This window comes from Hakea prostrata, chromosome 8 (genome assembly GCF_041222555.1).
Source record: "Hakea prostrata isolate BN-2017 chromosome 8, UWA_Hpros_2, whole genome shotgun sequence".
Classification (NCBI taxonomy): domain Eukaryota; kingdom Viridiplantae; phylum Streptophyta; class Magnoliopsida; order Proteales; family Proteaceae; genus Hakea; species Hakea prostrata.
The window spans coordinates 6,353,485-6,377,259 of record NC_142607.1 but is presented as its reverse complement, the minus strand read 5'-3'; the positions used below and the strand labels follow the sequence as shown (position 1 = coordinate 6,377,259).

At 38.7% G+C, this 23,775-nt stretch overlaps 1 protein-coding gene across 1 annotated transcript in view; it reads left to right on the top strand.

Annotated features, from left to right (window-relative positions):
* The window catches only part of LOC149006512 (U5 small nuclear ribonucleoprotein helicase), a 125,922-nt gene that overhangs the window by 5,713 nt on the left and 96,434 nt on the right, over positions 1-23,775 (top strand). The window contains 6 exon segments of the mRNA XM_089167578.1: positions 11,482-11,553; positions 11,639-11,755; positions 11,853-12,014; positions 19,596-19,661; positions 22,934-23,086; positions 23,163-23,246. Coding sequence (XP_089023704.1) covers positions 11,482-11,553; positions 11,639-11,755; positions 11,853-12,014; positions 19,596-19,661; positions 22,934-23,086; positions 23,163-23,246 — 654 coding nt within the window.

Sequence of the window (23,775 nt, the reverse complement as noted above, 5' to 3'; positions counted from 1 at the left end):
GTCCAATTAGTTGTTTGGACCCTAGATCTATTTTTATTCTATTTTTTGATTTGTTATTTTGTGTTTTATTGCAGAGTTCTTGTCTAGGTGGGATCTCCTAGTTTGAGTCTCCTTTTTATTAGGACTCCATATCTACTTTTAGAATCCTAATTGGATCTCTCTAGAGTCAGCTATGATAGAGTCCTTATTTATGTGAGAAGCTGTTAGTGAAGTTAGAGTCCTAATTAAAATTAGAAAGTCAATTGGAAGTCTGTTAGGTTTCATAGTCTGAGTCTTAGTTGGTTTCTTTTTGAGGTTATAAATAAGCCTCCATTCTCTATAATTGACAAGTTGGATTGATTAATAAAATTTCTTGATGTAACCAAAGGCCCTCCCCTTGGCTGAAACCCGAAAGTGGCGCAATTAGGGCTGGCTGAATCCCTATAAGGACAATTTGGTCATTACCTCCATTGCAGCCCATCCCCTCCCCTTCCCTTTCTTTGCAGCCTAGGAATCCCCACCCCCTCTATTGCAGCTCACTAATTCGTCTCCCTCGCCCCTCACAGCTCCCAAGGAACCCTCCCTCATTCCCTACGAGTCCTTTAAATCCATCACACAACACCCCCAATGTAACCCCGCTCCCCTACTTCCCCTCTTGGCTCCCTCTCTTTTCCTCTTTCTGACTTGTGGTAACCAGAAAACAGAAAAAAAGAAAAGAGAGGGAAAGAAATGAGAAACAAGAAAAGAAAAGAGAAAAAAAGAAAGAAAGAAAAGAAGGATGTAAAGAAAGAAAAGAAGAAAAGAAAGAAGAAAAGAAAAGAATGAGTTGAGAAAGGCTGCCCAAGGTCTTCAAAACCTACCCAAGATCCATTCTCAAGACCCTAAAAATTTCCTTATCTTTTGTTCAACCTTACAATCTTCCCATATTAATGACATTAATGATTAATCCTAAGGCAAATTTTTAGTCTTTCAAAAACTTCCCCTGGGAATTTGGAAGAACCCTAACTTTTTCCTAACAACATGTTAGGATCCTAATTTTAGCTCCGTTTCCATCCCTACTCACCATAATCATTCCACCCTATATTTTGATGATTATTGCTGGAAGATTCTGGGCTAACCCTATACTTTAGGGAATTATTTCAAAAAATCCTGACCCTAGAGTTGGGTTACATTCAACAATTCCAGCAGCCTATTTTCTCCCAGTAAGTACAGCCCCTCCAATCCCCATTCCAGCCCCCTTCCCCTTCTTCCCTCACCCAGACAAAGTTCCCCCACCCTTCCCTTCTACAGGGATCCGTAGCCCCACCCTAACCTTTGCGGCCCTCGTAGGATCCCTCCCCCTTCATTGTTAGTTGGGGGTTGTATGGCAATGATTCTGTGCTAATTTTCCCAATTCGGCACAGATGAACTTTTTATGCTTCCGTGTTGAATTTGGCAAATTGGGCACATAATCGGTACTAAAATTTTGTATGGTTGTCATGGATGGGCACGTTTCTTTGGCAAAATGGGCACAAAATCTTGTATGGTATTTACAAAATCAGGGTACAAAATGGGCATTTTTTTTTTAAAATTTAAAAAAAGGGTAAATACACATCAATTGATGCATAGTTGCTCACATAAAGTTAGGGGTATAATGTTTCAAGTGATTAGTGGCATTCTCGTAGTTGTTGCCAACTGATTTGCAATTGCCTTCCTTTGCTCCTCCATTTGTCTTGCTTCATTTTAGGTGTTTTCAAGGGGAACATAAGGATTCGATATGACTTCTTCAGGTATTCAATGCGGGTCTCCGTACTCTTGAAACTTTTTGTCAGCAACTTGCTCGTCGCGGATGTAGGTATGAATAGCACAACAAGCAATGACAATTTTGGCTTGAGTACGTATGTAAACTCGTGAAGCATTTTAGCCAAAATTGGAAACCTGCTCTTTAGGCACCTAAAACACTTTTCTATAACATTCCTTACCGAAGAGTGCTTGTGGTTGAAAAGTTCAACTGCAGTCCTTGGCCCTCGACCTCTCCCCCTGAAATCTCGCAAATGATACCTAGTACCATTGAATGGTGTCATGAATCTAGTCATAGTCCGGTATCTAGAGTCAACCATATAATACTTACCTACGACAATTTAAAATAATAAAAGTTAGTCACATCAGTTTAGATCCGATGAAGGGTTAAAAAGAATCGATGAACTAGTTGTATTAAATTTACCGGAAGGATGAGGAAAATTTAAACTCGGGGTTTGTAGTTGCTTGTCTAAAAACTCTACAATCATTTGTAGAACCTTTCCAGCCATAATAGACAAACTTGAATTTCATGTTGAAGGAATATGCACACATGACATTCTGTGTGGTGATTCCTTTCCTTCTATGATATGGTACTTGTCTTTCAGTTGGTACCACTAGATGCACATGGGTGCCTTCGATGGCACCAATACAATATTAGTTCAATAAACATCTTCAAACCCATTAATAGACGTCGATAACAAGCATAAAATATAAATGCTTACTATTGTGTTCCAATAATGAAAGTGTGGATCAGACCTTGAAGTAAGGAAAGTGTTTTGGATTTGTTAGGATCTTTGTTGGAATTGCATCAAGGTTAGGAGACCTTATGTTTTCTCTACTTAAGATCACGAAAGCATTTAACACTCTCTTGAAATACTCTTGTGATTGTTTTCGGCAAACGTTGAAAATCTTCCGCGACATCTCTATATTTAAAGTCACGGCCAAGTAAACACAAAAAGATCCCAAGCTGTTCATCTACACGAATGTACCTAGTATCATCTAACCACCCTCGATGTTGCATTTTGGACTCTAGGTTATAGAAAACGTGTCGCTCCAGCTTGAATATCTCATAGACGCGATCTACGTATACCTTTAAGATTTTTCTACCACGTTCCGGTCCGGTGAGTTTGCTATCTCGTATTGGCTTAGGGACACGGGTCACTTGTTGTGGTTAACCCATTAGCATCTCCAAAGCCAAATACTCCATGAAAATCTCTTCATCTAAATCACTAGATGTATCCATATTATGACTCTAATCCCTGAAAATAATCACACGAACCCTATTCAAATAAGAAAAAATAGATAACATCCATCTCCAATTCATAACAATACAATCTATAACAAAAATTTTATAATCCATACCCTATTAAAAAGCACACATAATCCATACAATGCATATCCAAATGTTTATAGTCCATAATAACCTATTAAAAAGCACACATAATGCATAGCCAAATTTTATAGTCCTTACCTTATTAAAAAGCACACATAATCCATATTATGCATAGCTAAGTTTCTTAGTCCATACCCTATTTAAAAGCAGATATAATCCATACAATCCATAACCCCAAAAAAAATAAAAAATTCCAAACATAATCTTACACCGACTGTTTAATATCATCCATAGATAAAATAAAATCCATCTGAAAAACCATAAAATATATAAAAACATCATCAACAAATTGTTCAAGTTTGAGTAGGGTCAATGGGGGTAGTTGGGTAGATGCAAGCATTGATTTGAGAGCAATTTCCCTGACTTTAGGGGGGGGGGGGAGGGGGGGGATATCAGCACTTTTCTGAATGTTGGGTCCGACTTGACACATAAGATTGCCTTGCCTAATGTGGGGGTCTCCAAATTCATTTTCACAAGAACATTTATGCACTTAGCAATGCTGAAGTCGTTATTATCACTTGAATCAGTCGTATTCTCTAAATACTTGTCCCGCTTTGCCAAGCACATTTCTGAGAAGGACTGAATTGCACTTGAATTGCCGAATTTTGGGCCTGTGCTCTTTCTCTTTCTTCTCTTTGCATTTGGAGTCTTGTCATGTCTTTCAGTAGGAGGGACGGGTCCACTGGGTTGTATGCAGCTGAGAGGTAGGTGACATCTTAGGATTGACATCAGAAATGATGTTAATGTCATCTTCATTTGAGCTACCATCACCCACAGACTTGTCAATATCACTACTTAAGTCACTGTAGGCTGTAGTGCAATATCGGAAGTTATCGCTTTTTCACCTGAAGCATATGTACCTCCAAAAATTTTACACAAATCTTCCCACTTAGCTAGGCCATGCCTCTTAAACTTAGCCCAACCTGGATTAGCCCGTCATAAATATTGCACAAGTGAGTATTTAGGTCTATGATCCATATTGTATTGTTTCAAATAAAGCACTAAAAATTACCTTGATATGAATTCCTCATAATGATTCATTGTCAACAGTGGTAGTTTTGTTGATAGGGTTCCACCAAAATCCCCTAGTTTCCAGTAATTTTTTGAAACTAGCATATTGCTACCTTAGCTTGTTAAACTTGTTTCTGCTTCATTTCCAAATTTAACTTTGACCTGCTTCTAAATTTCTCCAAAATGTTTTCCACCCTACTTAATTGAATGTGGACGTTGTTCTGTTTGAAGCCTTAACCTCTTCAACCATTATTTCTATAAAAAAATTTGGTATTCTCTTGGCTCCAACTGGCAGTTCGAGTGTATGACGATGACATTTTTCAGAAACTACTAATTCATACAAATAATGATGATGTGTCATATAGGTTACTAACAATATAATAATAAAAAAACAGCTATTAAAGGTGCTAACAAATAATAAAGACATCCAAATAAATAATTAATGAAAGCATCTATGATATGTGTTAGCATTCCATAGCAATATAACAAAATATAACTAAGTAGATAATCCAATAGGAATAGAAGTACACCACATAATACAAATACTCCTATCACTACTTGTTTAACTAATGCTACATCTTTCGCCATGTTCTCCACACATTTCATTTCTTTTTTTTTTGGACTTCAACAGTTCCTTAACTAGTGGGTCCTTTTGTCTTGGTTCCATCCAATGTGAAGGAGCGTGTGTTGTCACTTCTCCTATTGGTTCACACCACTGAAAGAAACTACATCCCCTCGGAAATGATGCACATCCTTGATATAACCTATTAGGATATCGGGCTGATGATGAAATCCTGACTGCTGCCAGGTTCCCACAATTGCAATTTGTGTTACTGAACTTTAAGTAAGAACTTGTCACATCATTTACACTAGATGTTGACATCCTGATTTGGAGGGGCAGATGGGAAATTCAAATTACAAATTTACAATACCAGCAAATGGTTTGATATGAAATCAATCCTTCCAATAAACTGAAATTATAAATGCACAAGATAGGAAAAGTGAAATGCCATTTAAATGAATCAGTCCTATTTCAAATGAATAACTACAACTGAAGAGTTCTATCCCCAAACACCATCTGCTGCATAGTGCATGAAGAGAAATGAAGCACTAATCTGGAAAAATCTAACACTTGTTGCATAAGCATTAAAGGAATACATTTAAGCAGTTACTATGTTTGAGTAACCATCTAGTAAGGAAAAGCATCTAGTAACAATATCAATTCTAAAAGGAAGATTTTGCAACATGCACATATCATCAGTATAGGCAATGATTTTTCTCAAGTGGACTGAAATGGTTACATCATCTGGTTTCCAATCTAGGCAAAAAGTTAACAAAATCATATAGTTTAAGATGGTAGGGGAATTTTTTTTTTATTTCACAAGGTTCTATTACCCTAAAACAGAGTACCAAAATCCAAAACTTAAAAGAGGAAAGAACAAAAATTATATTTCTTCCACCAGAAAACCACCAATTCACCTTGGTTGAGGCAAAAAATAAGACATAGGCATTCAGTTAATCATAAGTGTTTATTAGATGCAGAACAGATTCATGGTTAAACAAAACAGAGAAAGGTGTTACTCCATTTTATATCCAATGTAAACCTATTACAACCAAAAGTTTGTGCAGTTTGTTGGATTTGATTCTAATCAATACCAAATTTTCTCACAAATAAGGGAACAATGAAACTCAATCCAATTGTAAGGGGCTGTTACTACTGCCTGGAAATAGAAAACCAGAAAAAGAAAAAGAAGAATGAAGCATAGAGATTACGCAAAAGAGAAAAGTGGTTATCACATGGAGAAGAAGATAAGAGAGAGTGGTAGAAGATTGCATGACAAAAGCTTTACAATTTGCAACTCAAGATTTCAATTCATTCTCTTCAATCTGCTCACTGTGTTGGGCTATGCATGTATAAAAATAAATCAAATCATTCCAAATTCAAGCCGTAAATCAAAAGAGAATTATAATCTATCTCCTAATTATTGTTCAAAAACTCCTGGAAATCTTGGGAAAGTCTCAGATCTCAATCTACTTGAGGCTAAACCGTTTATGAAACATTAAATGTGTAATTAGGAGATAGATTATAATTCTCTGAGAACTGTGCCTTGGAAGCTCCAATTTGGAGCTTCTTGGGCACAACCAATTTGTGTGCCAAACACCCGGTTCAGCAAACTTTTGCTGAACGAACACACTAATTTCAGACCGGTTTACTATACAAGATTTTGGTGATTTCTGTGCCAAAATGGGCAAATGCCACAGAGTTAGTGTGCCAGAATTATTGCCATACAACCCCTTAGTCCCCTAGTTTTCCCAATCCTAAACCTTTTAGTTGCAGCCTTTCTTCTTCATTTCTTTTCCTCTAACCTGAAGCAGCTTGGTAAGCCCCGAAGCCCAGAAAACCAGAATTTTACCTCCTAACCCTAGAGCACTTATATCTTCCAAACCCTAGCTCCCATCCCCTTACTCTTTTAGGATTAGCTTCCCCATCCCCTCAACCGCACTGGGTCTGAACTGCACTTCTCCCCAAGAGTCCTAATCCCTGTAGGACTCTTCAAATCAAACCTAATTCAAGTAGGACTGACCTAAACATATTAGATTTTAACCTGAAACTACAAAATACCAACAACAGCCCCTTCCCAACAAAGCTTTAAAACCCTATTCCTAAGACCAAAACCTATATAACCTGTAATTGTACTGCAGAAGCAGCTGAACCCTAATTCCCTTCATCTTCAATCCTAAAACCCTTTTGAACCAAACCCAAGCCCATTCGGAGGTCGAAAATTGCAATTACAGCACAGTAATAAACCCTAAAACCAGAACTCCCCAATCCTAAGCCTGGCCGAACCCTTCTAGGGCATTACCTTCCCACTTAAAACCCTAATTCCTCTAAGAAATCTCCTACTACAAGCATATACAGCCTTCGAAGACTGCTGGTCCCCAGAGAGATGATCCTGGATTGAGCCTAAATCTAGGGCAACATCCCCACAAACTGAACCCTAGAATTTGGTTTACGTCAGTATGCCCTAAGAACCTTGTCTCTCCGGCTTATGTTTCACTTTTCAGCAATATAAGAAGATTGGGCACTCTCCTGCAATATATATATATATATATATAGTAGCACCCCTTTGAATATTGGGCACTCTCCTGCAATATATATATATATATATATATATATATATATATATATATATATATGTAGCACCCCTTTGAATATTGACATTTTCCATCTTTGCTGCCACTATCTGCACTTTTGACCTGCCAATGATTCTAAATGTTTCTATAATTTCTTTTCATCAATAGGTGTTGGATTATTGCACATAGGGCCAGTTTTGCCACTGCTATTTTTTTCTTGATGTTCAACGTATACTCCATCCAAAGCAGAGTTTCATGCACCCCTGTCAAAGCCCTTCTCTCTTCTATAAGTTTTGCACTTCTAACACCAAAGAACTAAGGGGCACTGAAGGAACGAGTGGTCTCTACTTTCCACCCCTGCTCATCATAACCCTGCATTGGGATTTTTCCTTCTGGCAGTCTAGTGGTTTTGAACCTGCTTTGAAGGCTGGAGCATAACTCCGCCAGTGTTTTGCTGCCGGTCCCAAGCCCGGGTAAAGGAGGAGGGTTGGTGCGTCAGGTCGGCAGCCGGCACCGGAAAAAATCTAGCCAAACCTTTTTTCATGGATTCGACCTTATATGATAAAAGCTATGCTAGGGCGTTCCCCGACAAAAGAAGCGACGCGCTACACTATGGCCAGGGTGTAGTGATAAGTGGGCAAGGGTTAGCTAGGGCGTCCCCTGTAAGCGACGCGTCGCATCGGCGCCCGGATGCGGTGATAAGTAGGCAAGGGTTCCCGCGCCGTGGACGAGTGCGGGTAAAGAAGCTAGTCCATAAGCGTAGGATTAGATTGGCATCTTGGAACATAGGATCTTTAACTGGTAAGAGCTTAGAATTGATTGATGTTATGAGGAGAAGAAGGATTAATGTAGCTTGCATCCAAGAGACTAGATGGAGGGGTAAAAAAGCCAAAGAGTTGGATGACTTTAAACTTTGGTATACTGGGGATAAAACAAATAAAAATGGAGTGGGTATAATAGTGGATAAAGATTTAAAAAATGATGTGGTGGATGTTAAAAGAGTGGGTGATAGGATTATTGCTATCAAGTCTGTAATGGAGAAAGAATGCATAAATATAATTTGTGCATATGCACCTCAAGTAGGATTAGATGAAAGTCTAAAGCTAGAATTTTGGGAAAGTATGGATGGATTAATGCAAGGAATTCGTCAAGGAGAAAAGATTATCATAGGGGGTGATTTAAATGGACATATTGGAAAAGATCAAAGAGGATATGAGAATGTTCATGGAGGATATGGTTTTGGAGAAAGGAATGAGGAGGGGATTTCAATTTTGGATTTTGCTACTGCTTTTGATCTATCTATATTAAATACTTACTTCAAAAAGAGAGATGAACATTTAATTACTTTCAAAAGTGGACAGCATAGAAGCCAAATAGATTTCTTCCTAACTAGAAGGACTGATAGATTGTTGTGCAAGGATTGCAAGGTGATACCGGGGAAAGCTTAATCGCACAACATAGACTTGTGGTCTTGGATATGTGCTTAGTCCCAAGAACACATAAAAGGTCCAAGGTAAACTATCCCGAAATAAGATGGTGGAATTTGAAAGGAGAGTACTCTAAATCCTTCATTAATGAAGTAGTCAAACAAGGAAAATGGGATTTTAAAGGGGATACCAATGCAATGTGGAATGAGATGGCTATGTGTATTAAGAAGGTGGCTAAAGATGTTCTAGGTGAATCAAAAGGAAAGACTCATTCTTATAGAGAGACGTGGTGGTGGGATAGTGAGATTCAAGTTGCCATTAGGAATAAAAAAGCTAGTTTTAAGGCATGGCAAAGAACTAAAGATGTTGAGGATCTTCATAGGTATAGGTTGGATAGAAATGAAGCTAAGAAAATTGCAGGAAAAGCAAGGGAAAGGAAATATGAAGAGTTGTATAATAAATTGGGCACAAAGGAAGGGGAAAAATCTATTTATAAGATAGCTAAGATGAGGGATAGGAAGAGTAGAGATCTTGACCATGTTAGATGTATTAAAAATGGAGATGGTAAAGTATTAGTTTGTGAGGAGGATATTAAGAAAAGATGGGAAACCTATTTCTCTAGTTTACTAAATGAGCATTCTTCAAGCACTTATGTTTCGGACGATTACACTTTTCACCAAGGCACCAAGGTCCGAACTTATATACGTAGAATTTCGATGTCCGAAGTAAAAGAAGCTTTAAGGAGGATGAAACTCGGCAAGACACAAGGTCCTGATGAAATCCCAATTGAAGTATGGAAGAGCTTAGGAACCCATGGACTAGTTTGGTTGACTAAGTTGTTTAATAAGATTATGAGCACAGGGAAAATGCCAGATGATTGGAGGAGAAGTGTTGTGGTTCCAATTTACAAAAATAAAGGAGATATTCAAAGTTGTAATAACTATAGGGGCATTAAATTGATGAGCCATACGATGAAATTATGGGAGAGAATAATTGAAACCCGTTTGAGACACTTAACTACGACTGCAGGAGAACCAATTTGGGTTTATGCCGGGAAGATCTACAACGGAGGCTATTTACTTAATTAGGAGACTTATGGAAAGGTATAGAGAATGTAGGAAAGATCTTCATATGGTATTTATTGACCTAGAAAAAGCTTATGATAGAGTCCCTAGAGCGTTAATTTGGCAAGTACTAGAGAAAAGAAGTGTTGCAAGTAAATATATAGATATAGTTAAGGATATGTATGATGGTTCGGTGACTAGTGTTAGAACAGTGGGGGGACAAAGTAATGAATTCCCGATAACAGTTGGGCTACATCAAGGGTCAACTTTAAGCCCATATCTATTTGCACGGGTAATGGATGAATTAACCAAAGACATTCAAGATGAGGTCCCCTGGTGTATGCTTTTTGCGGATGATATTGTGTTGATTGATGAGACCCAAGTGGGGATTAATACCAAATTAGAATCATGGAGAATAGCTTTGGAATCAAAAGGCTTTAAACTTAGTAGATCGAAGACAGAATATTTAGTTTGTAACTTTAGTCATGATCGGCCAGATGATGAGGTGGTGATACTTGACGATAAAGAGATTTCTCAAAGTGATTGTTTTAGGTACCTAGGTTCAATCATAAGTAAAAGAGGTGATTTGGAAGATGAGGTTTCCCAAAGAATTAAAATAGGGTGGATGAAGTGGAGAGGTGCGTCCGGGGTCTTATGTGATCGGCGTATTCCATTAAAGCTTAAAGGAAAAATTTTATAGGACCGTTGTTCGACCAGCTATGATGTACGGTGCAGAGTGTTGGGCTATTAAAAAGAATCATATAGATAAACTCAGTGTAGCAGAAATGAGGATGCTAAGATGGATGAGTGGCAAAACTAGGATGGATAAGATAAGAAACGATCATATTAGAGTTGGGCTGGGAGTTGCTCCCATAAGTGATAAGCTTAGAGAAAGTCGTTTGAGGTGGCACGGCCACGTTCAACGGAGACCTATAAATGCTCCTGTGCGGAGAAGTGATATAATCCATATTGAAGGAACTAGAAGAGCTAGGGGTAGACCTAAGATAACCTTAGGAGAAGTGGTGAGAAAGGATATGTATAGCTTAGGCCTTGTATCTAGCATGGCCTCGAACAGAACTGATTGGAGGGCAAGAATCCATGTAGCCGACCCCATTTAGTTGGGACAAGGCTTATTGTTGTTGTTGTTGTTGTTTGAAGGCTGGAGCATGATGTGCTACTGGGAGTCCTGGCCTGTAGATTGGCATAACGGCATATGCTTTTTCCATTGACTACAATGTATTTGGCTCTTTGTGATGAATCATATATAGTATATGATTAATTTAGTAGTTTGTAGTTTTAAAGCTACCCATTCCTAATGCATAGTTAAGTTGTTTTTTTATATTTGAATTACATGGGCTGTTGTGATAGACATTGTGTGGAATAAACCGTATTAGAGTATGTACTTCCATCCTGGGGTTCGAAGCCAAGCTTTCATTTTGGGAGTATCTTTGAAGCCAACCTACAATTTTTGGAGTGTTTTTCTAAATTGTAAGGTTTCCATTGTGGTTAGGGGCCTTAAGTAGGTTGCCTAACTGTTTGAGGACCTAATTTGACCATTTGGCTGTTGAAACTTTAAAAGTGTACTGATTGTTTTGGTCAAAATATTCAGTTGTAAGTTCTTTTAGAGTGTGAATTTAGTTGTTTTCACTGAGTACACATCAAGGTGTCCTAACGAAAAGTGTAAATTATGCAGATTGCGCAGCACTTCAAAGATGGGTTTCTTCATAAAGATGAATTCAAAATAGTCTATGTTGCTCCTATGAAGGTAAACTCATTTACATTTTTTATCAGCCATTTTAAATTAGGTTCATGCCCAGGGAACTACTAATCTCTGTTCATCTGCTCTTCAGGCACTTGCTGCTGAGGTCACATCGACATTTAGCCATCGTTTATCTCCGTTGAATTTGTCTGTGAGAGAGCTTACTGGAGATATGCAACTTTCTAGGAAAGAACTTGAGGAGACTCAGGTTGATTGGCTTTATTTTTACATGGTTTTCGTTTCCACTTGTCTGTGCATGCAAAACTAATTCTTAGTGGCTTCACCGTTCTTCTGTACACATTCAGATGATAGTTACAACTCCAGAGAAATGGGATGTGATCACTCGGAAAAGCAGTGATATGTCAATGTCGATGCTCGTAAAACTCTTGATTATTGATGAAGTACATCTGTTGAATGATGATAGGGGGCCGGTGATAGAGGCACTGGTTGCTCGGACCCTCCGCCAGGTGAGCTTTATGTTAAAGGATCTTTTATGTCAACTTTTTTTCCTTGTTACTACAAACATGGAAATTTTGAAGTTGTTCATTTTATTAGTTATTGTAATAGAATTTACTGTAAAAACATCAGAGTAGTAGCGATGGTGGAGAGAAGAGTGTAGAAGAAGAAGAAGAGAATGAGAAGAGGGGAGAGAGGGGAGAGAGTTCGCATGAACCTCTCCTTGCATAAGTTTTATTAATAGTCAAAGATCCAATCTCAGTCTAGGAATGCTTTTTAAACCGAGTTACATCAAATAAGAAAGTAAATTTCAGTATATCATATTTTGAAATAGAAACTACTCAAAAAGTTTTCAGATTAGAGAGATCTTCAAATATCCTCAAATCTGGTGACAAGATCTTCAAATGTCTTTTACTATCCTATAATAGACTTGATGCCCAAGCAACTAGAAGGAAAGGAAACAAACTGAAATAGAAAAAACTAGAGAAGGGAGGAACAGTGAGCATGTGCACCCTATGGTACACGGGTCATGCCCCTTTATGGTAATGTTTGTTAACATTTATGGATGTATGTACATATTTTACATTTAACATTTTTGTCTGAGTGATAGGTGTGGGGTTCATTTGAATGTACATACACTTTCAGAAGGGCTTATTTTGATACTTGTGAATTTACATTCATTTCCAATGTTCATGTTTACTTTGGAGCCACCTGTTTCAACAAAATTCAAACAATGGAGAATGGCAAAATTGTTTAAGCCTGGGTTTTCGAGGATTTACAATGTAAGTTAAAGAGAAGAGGACTTGGAATGAGTTTTAGAAATTACTGAGCATGAGTAGGCTAGGAACTGAAGTTTAGATAAAGATGCAAAAGACTCAAGAGTTAAATTGATATACTTGAATCTCAGTGATTAATAGGAATTGAAACCAATAATGCCCAGGGGTTAGTTTTCAGCCTCCAGAACAGAACTAGTGGCTAAATCCAGGATCTGTTTTAAAGAGAGAACTTTCTCCAATGAAGATCAGTGAAACTCAACTTCTAGGCATAGTTGTCAAGGCTTCCAGGTGCTACGCTGGACCCTAGGCATCCAGTGTCACAAATGTCGCCTAGCTGGTGTCACCTTAGTTTTTATCACCCCTTGGGATACTTTCGTGACTAGACATTATGACAACTATGCTTTTGGGACTAGGTAATTAACACCTAGGGTTCTTGAATCAACTCAACCCATCCACATACAATCCAGCAATCAAATCTTGATTAATATCTTCTGGAATCTGTCTTGGTCATCTAACTAAACTCTTTTCTGTTTTGAGGCTCTGGTTCTCACCACAGTAGGTATAAATGTATAATCTAACCACAAATTGTACAATAACTATTGCCACTTTCATGTATGAACACCCTAGGAAGCTTCAGACTCAATAGATTAGGGAATAAATAGGATCAACACACTTTTCTTCAACCACGAGTGCAATGGTGGCAAGAACTCGAAATTGAAACAGTGAAGTAAAGAACAAACAAGAAAGGCAAATAATCAAACCAGGTGGAAGAAGAGGAAGGGAACCAGATCACAGGTGTAACAGATGGTAGCTTTAGCATACTGTTTATGGGAAAAATTGATCTAGTGACAAACCACTTTGTACTTCAAACTAGAACTTGTCTTCTTCTACAATGGTGACTGGTGAGGGGGAGCTGGTGTTTGCTTTGATCTTGATAGAAATCTTAGTGTAGGATAGTGTATGTTTACTTGGTGTACACATCAAGGATCACAATTTTGGTTTTGAGGCTAGTTTCAGTCGAAATTTCGGTCAAAACATGGTACTTTTTGAGTACAGTTTCTACCCTAGGTTTCGGGACTTATATGACCTCCATTTCATCTAATTTCTTGCCTCTCACCTACTTAAAGCATAATAAATACAATGGAACTGGTAGTTTGCCCAAAAAACCACTAAAAAGCAATCATTCAAGTATAGTAGTAGATGACTGGTTCTGAGAAGTAAGGAACAAATTTCGGTCGAAATGGAAATTTCGACCTTGCAAAAGGCCGAAATTTCCGTGTTTCAATTTCGACTGACATTGGTCACTTTTTCTCATACTCTTGGAACCTCAATTTCGGGCCTCATATGCACTCAAATTGATTTGGATTCTTGCATACTACCTATTTCAAGCATAATAAACACGATAGAACTACTAGTTTACTAAAAAAACCACTGAAAATGTAACATCCAACTTTCCAAGATATAGTACATAAGAGAAGAAGTGAGAATGTTACTAATTATAAGTTTATTCTATTCAATGTCTCCCTCTTCCGTCTGCACCCCATTCAAATGACAATACAATTCCCATAATGTTCGCTCCATATAGTTTTGGACGTAGTCAGCAACTGCATCTCTGTATGTGGCCTCATCCACATGCATAAGATTTCCTGACGGTGGGAAGTTGTGAATCTCCAAACAAGGAACTGGTGGTGGTGGGCCTTGTGGCTGTGGCATAGAGTGGAAGATCTGCTCAACAAATAAAAGAGCCCTTTGGTTGTCAGGAGAAGGATAAGGTCCATACTAATAAGGTCCCAGTGGCTGACTCCGATAGGTGACAGTGGGAGGGACACCATAAGCTCCATAGGCTGCTCTATAACCATAAGGCTCCACTAGTGGTTGACTGGCCTGACCTTGAATCTGATAGCCAGGAGGCACACCATATGGTCCATAACCATAAGTCAACTTAGTAGAACCAATAGTCTCCACATCAGTATCATATGAGGACTCTGCAGGCCTATGCCATCCAGATCCTTTGGAGGTGGAGGAGTCTCTAGAATCATCAATGCTCATCGATCTCATAGATTCCACCAAGCTCTCGGCATCGGCTGGACGGTAGGACCCATATGATGGCGTGTCCTCTGTGCTATAGCCGTGCTGTCTCCCCTTCCCCTTCCTCAAATATGTAGATGAAACATTTTGGCCTTGAGATGCAGTTCCAGTGTGGTTTGAATCTTGTGTCGCGTGGGTGAACTTACTCTCGCCTGTGAATCTCGATGGTCGTCCTCCGCACCCTCGACTCTCATGTACTAATGATGGTGGTGGTGGTCTGTCCCTAGGATCAGCTGAATCCTGATCATGAGGTCCAACACCCTCCTCATCCCCTCTGTCATCACCGCCATCGTCATCATCACCACCATTGTCGTCATCGCCGGAGGCTTGAGTCACCTCATCCTCAGTGTCGGACCAGACAATCAAATCCTCACTTTGGGTGGATGCACTAGGGTGTGGCAAGAAGGGACGGGCGGGCTCTACATGTGCACTCCCCTCCTGGGCCTTGAAGTCCTCCACATTAGCCCCCATCTCCTATGCAATCGTCTCTCTGGGATGACCTCCCTCCTTATCCAGCACTGGCTCTCCACTGTCTCTGATCTAGTCAACTACTGGGTTATCATCATCCCCCATTTCAAATATGTCAGCCAACTCAATATTGTTACTCTCTCTGTCCATCCCTGTCTAATATGATCCTCTCTCAGTCTCATATTATAGTGTATGTAGACAAGGTCCTCTAGATGCTTCACACCCAATCGGTTGCGCCTCTTCGAGTGAATGAGGCTGAAGGTGCTCCAGTTTCCCTCACAACCAGTGGCAGAACATGTCTGGGAGAGCACTTTGCTTGCAATCACATTTAGGTGGGGTGAGTCACGTCCAAATTGCAACCACCGGTCCACCACTCAGCTGCAACAAACATAGACTCCAAGTCATTTTAATACTTGAATAACTAAATTAAAGATAAAATATAATAATAAAATATATAATGAAATAAATGAATGAACTTACCCCCTGGGGCGGATTCCTATCCTGATACGGCCACAGAACAATCGAAGCTCCCAGTGGCATCCCTAAATGCCTTTTCTAATATATATAAAGAGAAAAAAAATAACTAGTTACTAGGTTAATGACTTACTATAAAACTATGAATTGTGAATATCAAATGATTCAAATCACTATCTCACCTCCATAAGGATGACTGCTTGTTTAGATGGATCTGGTTCCAACTTCTCCACTACAGTTTGGATGGCATCCATCAAATCTTGCCTCATCCCAAGATTGTCCTTGTAATGGTACTTGAGATTTAAATAGTATACTGTGTAAGAAAAAATATGTAATAAAAGGGAATAGTTAATGCTTAATAGTGTGATAACATAATGAAAATTAAATTAAATACTAGACTTAACAAGTCACCAGCCTGCCATCTAAGTTTGATGATTTGGAGGACTCTCTTGTTGCCGTGTGGGTGGACCTGAGCAACTTGCTGCTTCATCCTCTCTACTGTAGCAAATATGTGTGGTAGAGTAGGTTTTCTCTGCTGATCTACCATCCTCAACACATGCACCACAGGCTCAATCATCTTCACCACTATCCTCACATTATGCTAGAAAGTCTCATCGAGTATGGTCAACTGGGCTCTCCTTCCTCCTACTGATGAAGAACCCTCCCAGTTAAACCACTCCTCTGATGCAAACATGCTCCTAAGGCCAGTCTTCCTACTCTCAAAGCTCTGCAGTGGTATCCAATTAGTAGCAAATCTGGTTATGCCTGGCCTCACTAACTCACCCTGACACTTGTTCCTATCATCCTTAATGCATAGGTGTGGTTATAGATGAATGTGCTAACTTGTCGGGCTTGCTCCATGGTCTTCTTCACAAGCTTGACCTTTCCGAGGTCCTTCAACATTAAGTCAATGTAGTGAGCAGCACATGGAGTCAAAAAGAGCTTATATCTGTCCATCCAATCTCAGGTATGATCCTAGACACATTTTCTCCGATTCTGATTCAAGTCTTAAACAATAAGATTGTAAGGATATGTGAGTGAATTAATTGTAACCTATGTAGGATTATATGTACTAATATAATGGAGGAAAAAGGGTAGATTAATTTATAAGGTTCACCATGAAGAGAACACTGAAATTATGATAGGCCAAGGGCCATACATGCTAAATCATGTAGTGATAACCTGTATAAGAATGCTTCAGCATCTTGGGTAAAAGACTCTAAACAGCAGGGAGTACGGACTCTGAGTGTGCAATTTCGTTGAGTTGATCACACACACATAGACCCTACAAGTGAACACTGCTTCTCTTACACCGTCACTCTCACTTTATCTTAGACCCAACATGTGAACACTGCCTCTTTACACCTTCACCCTCACTTCATCTTTGAGCTTCAAGATATGATTTGTTTGCATTGGTAGTAAATATGGGTTATCAAACCCTATGAGGGCTCTCAACATTGCTTCTTTCTTTATTTAATCCTCAAATCCTTCACTAGTATTATTATATTACCATTAACCTAAAGCTCCATTTTGACACTCTCTTCATAACCCCGAAGATCCTTGAAAGAATTGTTCAGTTGAATGTTCTTCCATTAGGGAGTCATCTTCATCATGTGTCTATCATGCATGCTTACATCGTCTATTGTCTCTACACAAGTCGCCAAAGTTCACTTTACCAACATTATCACCCTTTTTATGGTGGCTATAGGCACTAAACTAAGGGATGGTAGTCTTCCTTATGGTTGACGTCTTACATTAGTTGTTGAGAGGTTTGGGGTTGATATGTCTGATGAGGATGAGGCTCCCAAGAATGCACCATTTAGTAGGACTTCCTTAAAAAGGATGATAATCTATGAGGGTGGAAGAGAGGCAGTCATCCACTTGTAGGGTCCGTGTGTGTGATCGACTTAGCGGAATCACATACTCAGAGTCTACACACCTTGCTGTTTAGGGTTTTTTAGCCAAGATTTTTGAGGCTTTCTTATACTAGTTATTGCTACATGATTAAGCATGTATGGCCTTTGGCCTATCATAATTTCAGCGTTCTCTTCATGGCAAACCTTAATTAACCTACCCTTTTTCCTCCTTTATATTAGTACGTATAATCCTATGGAGGTTACAATTAATTCACCAACGTATCCTTACAATCTTATGGTTGAAGACTTGATTAGAACCAAAGAAGATGTGTTTAGGATCATAACTGAGTTTAAGAACCACCCTTAACCTTCCTCTTTCCTTTTTTCTCCTCTCCAACGAGTACCCTTTTGTTTAAAATTCTTTCCCTTCTCCCCTTTACTCCTATTTATATTGCTGATGTATCCTTTAGTTTAATGAATTTCTATGATGTTATATTCCTAATTACTATTATTTTACTTATACCTCATCATTAGCATATATTATTATATTAGGTTTGGTATTACTCATCACATCTCTCTCTCTCTCTCTCTCTTCATCTTCCACCTATCCACATTCGTGGAGCATGGTGGTGAAATGGAAGGTGGGTGGGAGAGGCGGTGTCTCACCTCTATCCCACCACCCCTTTTAATCGTTACTCCCTTATATATATAATGTATTTGATCATGCCATATGTATTTTCCCACTTAATTTCTTACCTAGGACCTTCCTAGCGGTCTTGCTATTGGTACCTTTGAGTTCAGAAAATTGTACTGATCATTTCCTTGTTTTTGGTTTAGCCTAATTTTACCAGGTATGAAATCTACAAGCGTTACTGGTGTTTGGCCGAAATATGAATTTGGTTATCTTCATTATCATTTTTGCACAATTATTGTATTCTTGGGTTCAAGATGTCGATACCCTTCTTTGATTCGGGCCAGTGCATCGTTGTTGGTGCTTGCTCCAGAATCATTATTTTATGATTTTAATCTATGTCGGATTTAACACGAGAAATTAAAAACTGAATTTTCAAACAATCAAATCATACCTGTAATGACTTTCCCATCTAGGGTATTGGGTGGTTCACTTTCCGATTCGGTTATGTCGACTCGAGGTTCACCGGTTCGAGTTGTTTCGTTTGCTAAAAATAAAAAAGTTCAAATTAGACCGGAATTTTAGGTTGCAGGTGGCACATCAATGGCTTAAGCTTTGACTTCTTCACAGTGAAACTTGTAGTAAAGACTCATTTTTCCCGCAGGTAGGAAGCCATTGAAGGGGGGGAATTTCTTGTTAGAGTGCAAAAAATTTGCTATGTTATTGTGCCAAGGGAGCAGGTAAGATTTGGACTGGCTAACAGGCTACCTCAAACAAAAAGTGGTTATACCAATAATATGAAAGCTGACTTGGCCATTAAACCAGCATTAATGGGACAAGGAAAGTGCAAAATAAGATGGCTGAACTGAGTAGAGAAGCTGATGGAGAAACAGTTTTCTGCAGTTATGGTAGACAACTGTAGAGATATTGGCTTAAGATTTTCAGCCTTATAGTAAAAGTTATTCTTCTGAAATGACCAGAACTGAAACCTGATATGAGCTAAACTAATGAATTTTGAATGCAGCCTGAAATCTATTGGTCAGGAGTCAGTTTTTAGCAGCACCTTGCAGTTGAGCTGCTAGTTGGTATACAAACAAGGGCTGGGAAAAGGGTTGGATCTCAGATAGATAGTAATTTCTGGTCTCATTTAATTGCTCCATGTTTTAATCCCCCATATTGAGAAAGTGGTCACTAGTTGGCCAGAATTTAACCACATCTAGGAAAGGACGTTTGTAGACTTTACAAAATTTGTCAAGCTGCTATTTTTAGATACTGATTGTCTGCTTTTGATGTTAACAGGTTGAGTCAACTCAGACTATGCTACGCATTGTTGGCCTGTCAGCTACTCTCCCCAATTATTTAGAGGTTTTATTTTTCATTACACGTTTCTTGTGTATGATATTTTTGTTCAGTTGTACATTTAAGAAGACTTTGATGCTATTTAGTTAATGATACTATGCCCTACCTTCTTCCTTTTTCTGCTCACCTCTCCTTGGGGCCTAAATTTCACTGAGAGATAGGCCCCAGCCTCTTTTGGTCACATGACATGTTTGGGCCTAAATGGACTCCATCCAAAGACTGCAAAGAAATGGCTACACAACCCTGTTTTTATTGTTGTGGGCTTTTAAGAAATAAGGGTGGATGAACGACAGATGTTAGGCCTGTGATTGATTTAGGTCCCTAGCACATGACTAATACATCATGCTCTCTTGCCATTCTACTATTCAGATCTGCTACTTGATATTTCATATGGGAGAAATTGATGATACTCTGTTGCCTTTTGTGTTTATACCTGAGTGTTGCATCTGTTCTTGCCTTTTTCTATTGCTTTTTCAAAAGAATTGAATAATCGGCATATATCTCATATCCTTCTTTAATGTTATCATATTTGTATTGATTATATCTTAGAATGCTTAAATAATGGACTGAGAAGTAGGTTCTGGTGGCTAACTTTGGTTGTCCAAAAAAAGCAATTTGGACTGAGATCTCATTGGATTGGCACAGTTTTCAAGCTGGGAACTTCCTTGGCCATCTTGGTGGGTGTTGTGGTTCGGTGTGGAACTTTGTACTCAGCCTATTTTAGGCCTATTGAATACAATGGAACTATCAGATGTAGTAAAAAATAGTCAAAATAGAAATGTTTTCTTTGGACAATAGGTTGTTAACATGCTGAGGTACTAAAAGTAAAAGCACATTAATCAATTTGGTATTGTAAGCAATCAAATCATACATTTGATTGATGTAATGCTTCAGTAACAATTAGAAATGAAAAAAAATCTAAAATGATCATCCTTATCATAGATCAGCAAGTCACAGTCGTACTTGGCTCTTTATGCATTAGATTGTAATTTGTCGAACCGTTAATACATCACTCCAATGTTCAAATTCCAATTTGAAATACAGATTACATGAATCTTAGCTGTTAACAGGTCATCCCAACTTTGTAAACTATTAAGCTGTTAATACATAATTCAAACTTCATAAATCTTCTGGGAAAAATTTGATTTAGAGAAATTGGTTGGCTGGCCTGTGCTCATATTTGTTTGAATCAGACATTTGTTGCCAATGTTACACAAAGCTAAGATGAATGATAATATTCAACTGCACCAGCAAAATTTCTGATAAGAAAAAAGGAGAGTCTATGTTTAGAGAGATTGGGGAAAGTGGCATGTCACTCACGAGAGCGTGACAATGTTCTTCATCTTGGCACTCATTTCATTTGGTGTGGACTGAAACACTGAAATCTTGGCGAAATTTTGCAAAATTTAAAACTATGGCTACTGGTTGGTTCTATGGGGTAGGATTGTTTCTTTGGTAGGTTTCTTGGATCTTGCCCTTTTCTTCCTAGATCTTTCTTTGCTTTCTTCTCTTTTTTTCTTCTTTCTTTATTTTCTTTCTTTTCTTTTCTGTTTTACTTCTTCCTCAAGATCTAAGAGGGGAAAAGTGGGAAAGAGATGGGGGAGGGGTGCTGCGGGGTATGAGGGGAGGGTGGGGGTGAGTCCTATGGTTTCCGCAAGGGTGGGTGAGGGTTGGTGTTTGCTCAAGAAAGTGGCAGAAGGGGGAGGGCTGCTGTGGGCTGTGGAAGAGAAGGGAGCCGTTGGAATAGGTAGGGGAGGGCCTGAACATACTGCTTTCGGGCTGGACTTCTGTGCTGATTGTTGAACTGCTGTAGGAGATGCAAGAACCTTGAAGAACTTGAAGAAGATGTGCCTAAAATCTGCCATTGCCCTCTCAAGAAGACTGTGATTCAATTCTCTCAAATTTCAGATTATTGTATTCAGTTCAACTTCTTTTGCAGTGAATTTGGGTGGGCTATTTATTTATACCCTTGCAAATGGAGGGAAAGACTTGCACTCTAACTCAGAAACATAATTTGACTCAATTAGGGAATCCTTTATAGACTTGGATCCCCCGTTTCAACTCAATTAAATGACCACCACTAATAAAAGAAAACAACTTGGATAACAAAAGCTAATTATTCAAAAGGAATCTTAATTTATAATTGATTCCATTTGGGACTTCCACTCTAACTAGGACTCTGGTTACCAACTCGATTAAAGAAGTAAAATCACATTTGGACTCACATAAATGAAACCAAATGACTGGTCTAGAATAGTCAGCAAAAGAAGTGGTAAATTGACCATTATGCCTCTAGCAGGGTTTGGTCAGCCCACTAGGTGTGCCACTTCAGTTTAGGGCTAGGGCCCAAAGGCTGGGTTTGGTTGGGGGGAGGATTGCTGCTTACATTATGTTTCTACATGGATTAGGAAATAATGAAAGCATGTCCTCTTATTTGCAACCCACCCTGAATGACACAACATATACTGTTCTTTGAATCAATTGGGTAAACGTTGCACGACTACTGTGTAGTATACATATATATATATTGGCTAAGTTTTACATATAGATGGTTTATATTCTTGATATCTGGTAGTCGTCTACAACTCTGTGTTGTCATGTCCTGGGCCTCTTGGCCTGTCCCCATTTACTAGCTGTGTGTGATCATAAATTCTGTTTGAAATGGAGTAAAATGGCGTCTGAGTTGCCAACATTGTGGTGGTCTCCCCCAGGGTCACATTGATTTCCATGTTGCGATGCACTCTTAATGCTTAGCTTAGCCTTTAAATGAGCATGCTTGGCTTGGGAGCCTCTGTTTAGTGTTTAGTGCAAACCATTTGATTTTGATTTCATATTGTCTCACTTTTGAACTCTTTAGCAAGCTAGTCCTGTCATTCAGTGAGGAGCTAAGCCAGAACCAGCAGATCAAAATGCTATAGCTGAGTAATGCATTTTAGTAGTGTTTAACGTTCATCTCTTTCATTGTTAAAATGTTAGCAGCTGAAGTGTGTTAGCAGGATTGTGAAGATTAGCTGTGTTGTGTCCAATTAATGTCATTGATGTTCCTCAAGCCTAACTATTTAACTCCATGTACTTTTTGTGCTTTGTTCAGAAATTACCACCCATCTCTAAAAGGCACTTTTCATGATAAAATTGATATGCATCTGGACAGTGTATTAGTACTTTAGTAATTTGTATATCAGTATGGTATTGCACTCTGTTTAAAGTAGTTATCAGTTTTTTTTATTCTTCCTTGAGTGTGACCTCTGTAAGGTGTAGTAAATCTATTTAATTTCCAGGTAGCACAATTTCTGAGGGTGAATCCTGAAACGGGACTCTTCTTCTTCGATTCTAGCTACCGTCCAGTACCTCTTGCGCAACAGTATATCGGAATTAGTGAGCAAAATTTTGCTGCTCGTAACCAGCTACTCAACACAATATGCTATAATAAGGTCTTTCCCCTTGTGCATTGTTTTATTTATATTTTCGAATTATCAGTTTTTTATGTGGTACATTTTATTTTAACAGGTCGCTGATTCATTGAAGCAAGGCTATCAAGCAATGGTTTTTGTTCATACAAGAAAGGATACAGTAAAAACAGCAAGGACACTGGTAATTTTTTGTATTTTGTGTCATTCGGATGTTATGTGAGAAGCACTGTGGGTTAATGTTCAACCCCCTCTCTTCTTTTAGTTCTAATTTTTAATATCCATTACCAAAGAGAAAAAGCAACTGGGGAATTTTATTATAGGGAAAGATAGTCCTAGACGCTCTCTTATATATAGACACATGATGGCATGAAATGACCACCCTGGCCCCATGTGGGTTTCTCAGACACAACCACATGGCACTTGCCCCAATCCTGGTGCAGTGGTGATGCTGAATTGAAACTACTATTCATTATTTTAATTTATTTCTCATCCCATATCGTTGGGGGTAACAATCAAGTATATTTCAGTATCAGATCTTTGTAATTCAAAAGTATGAAACCATTTTCCATGGCCTTTCTCTTTTCCTTTCATAAATTATTTGAAGCCAACAAACATGTTTGACTGGTGGAGTAAGCTTGTATGAGAGGTAGATACAAAATTTCTGGAGGGTGCAATGCCTGTATCCATCTTGTGGTGTATGTCCCAAGACC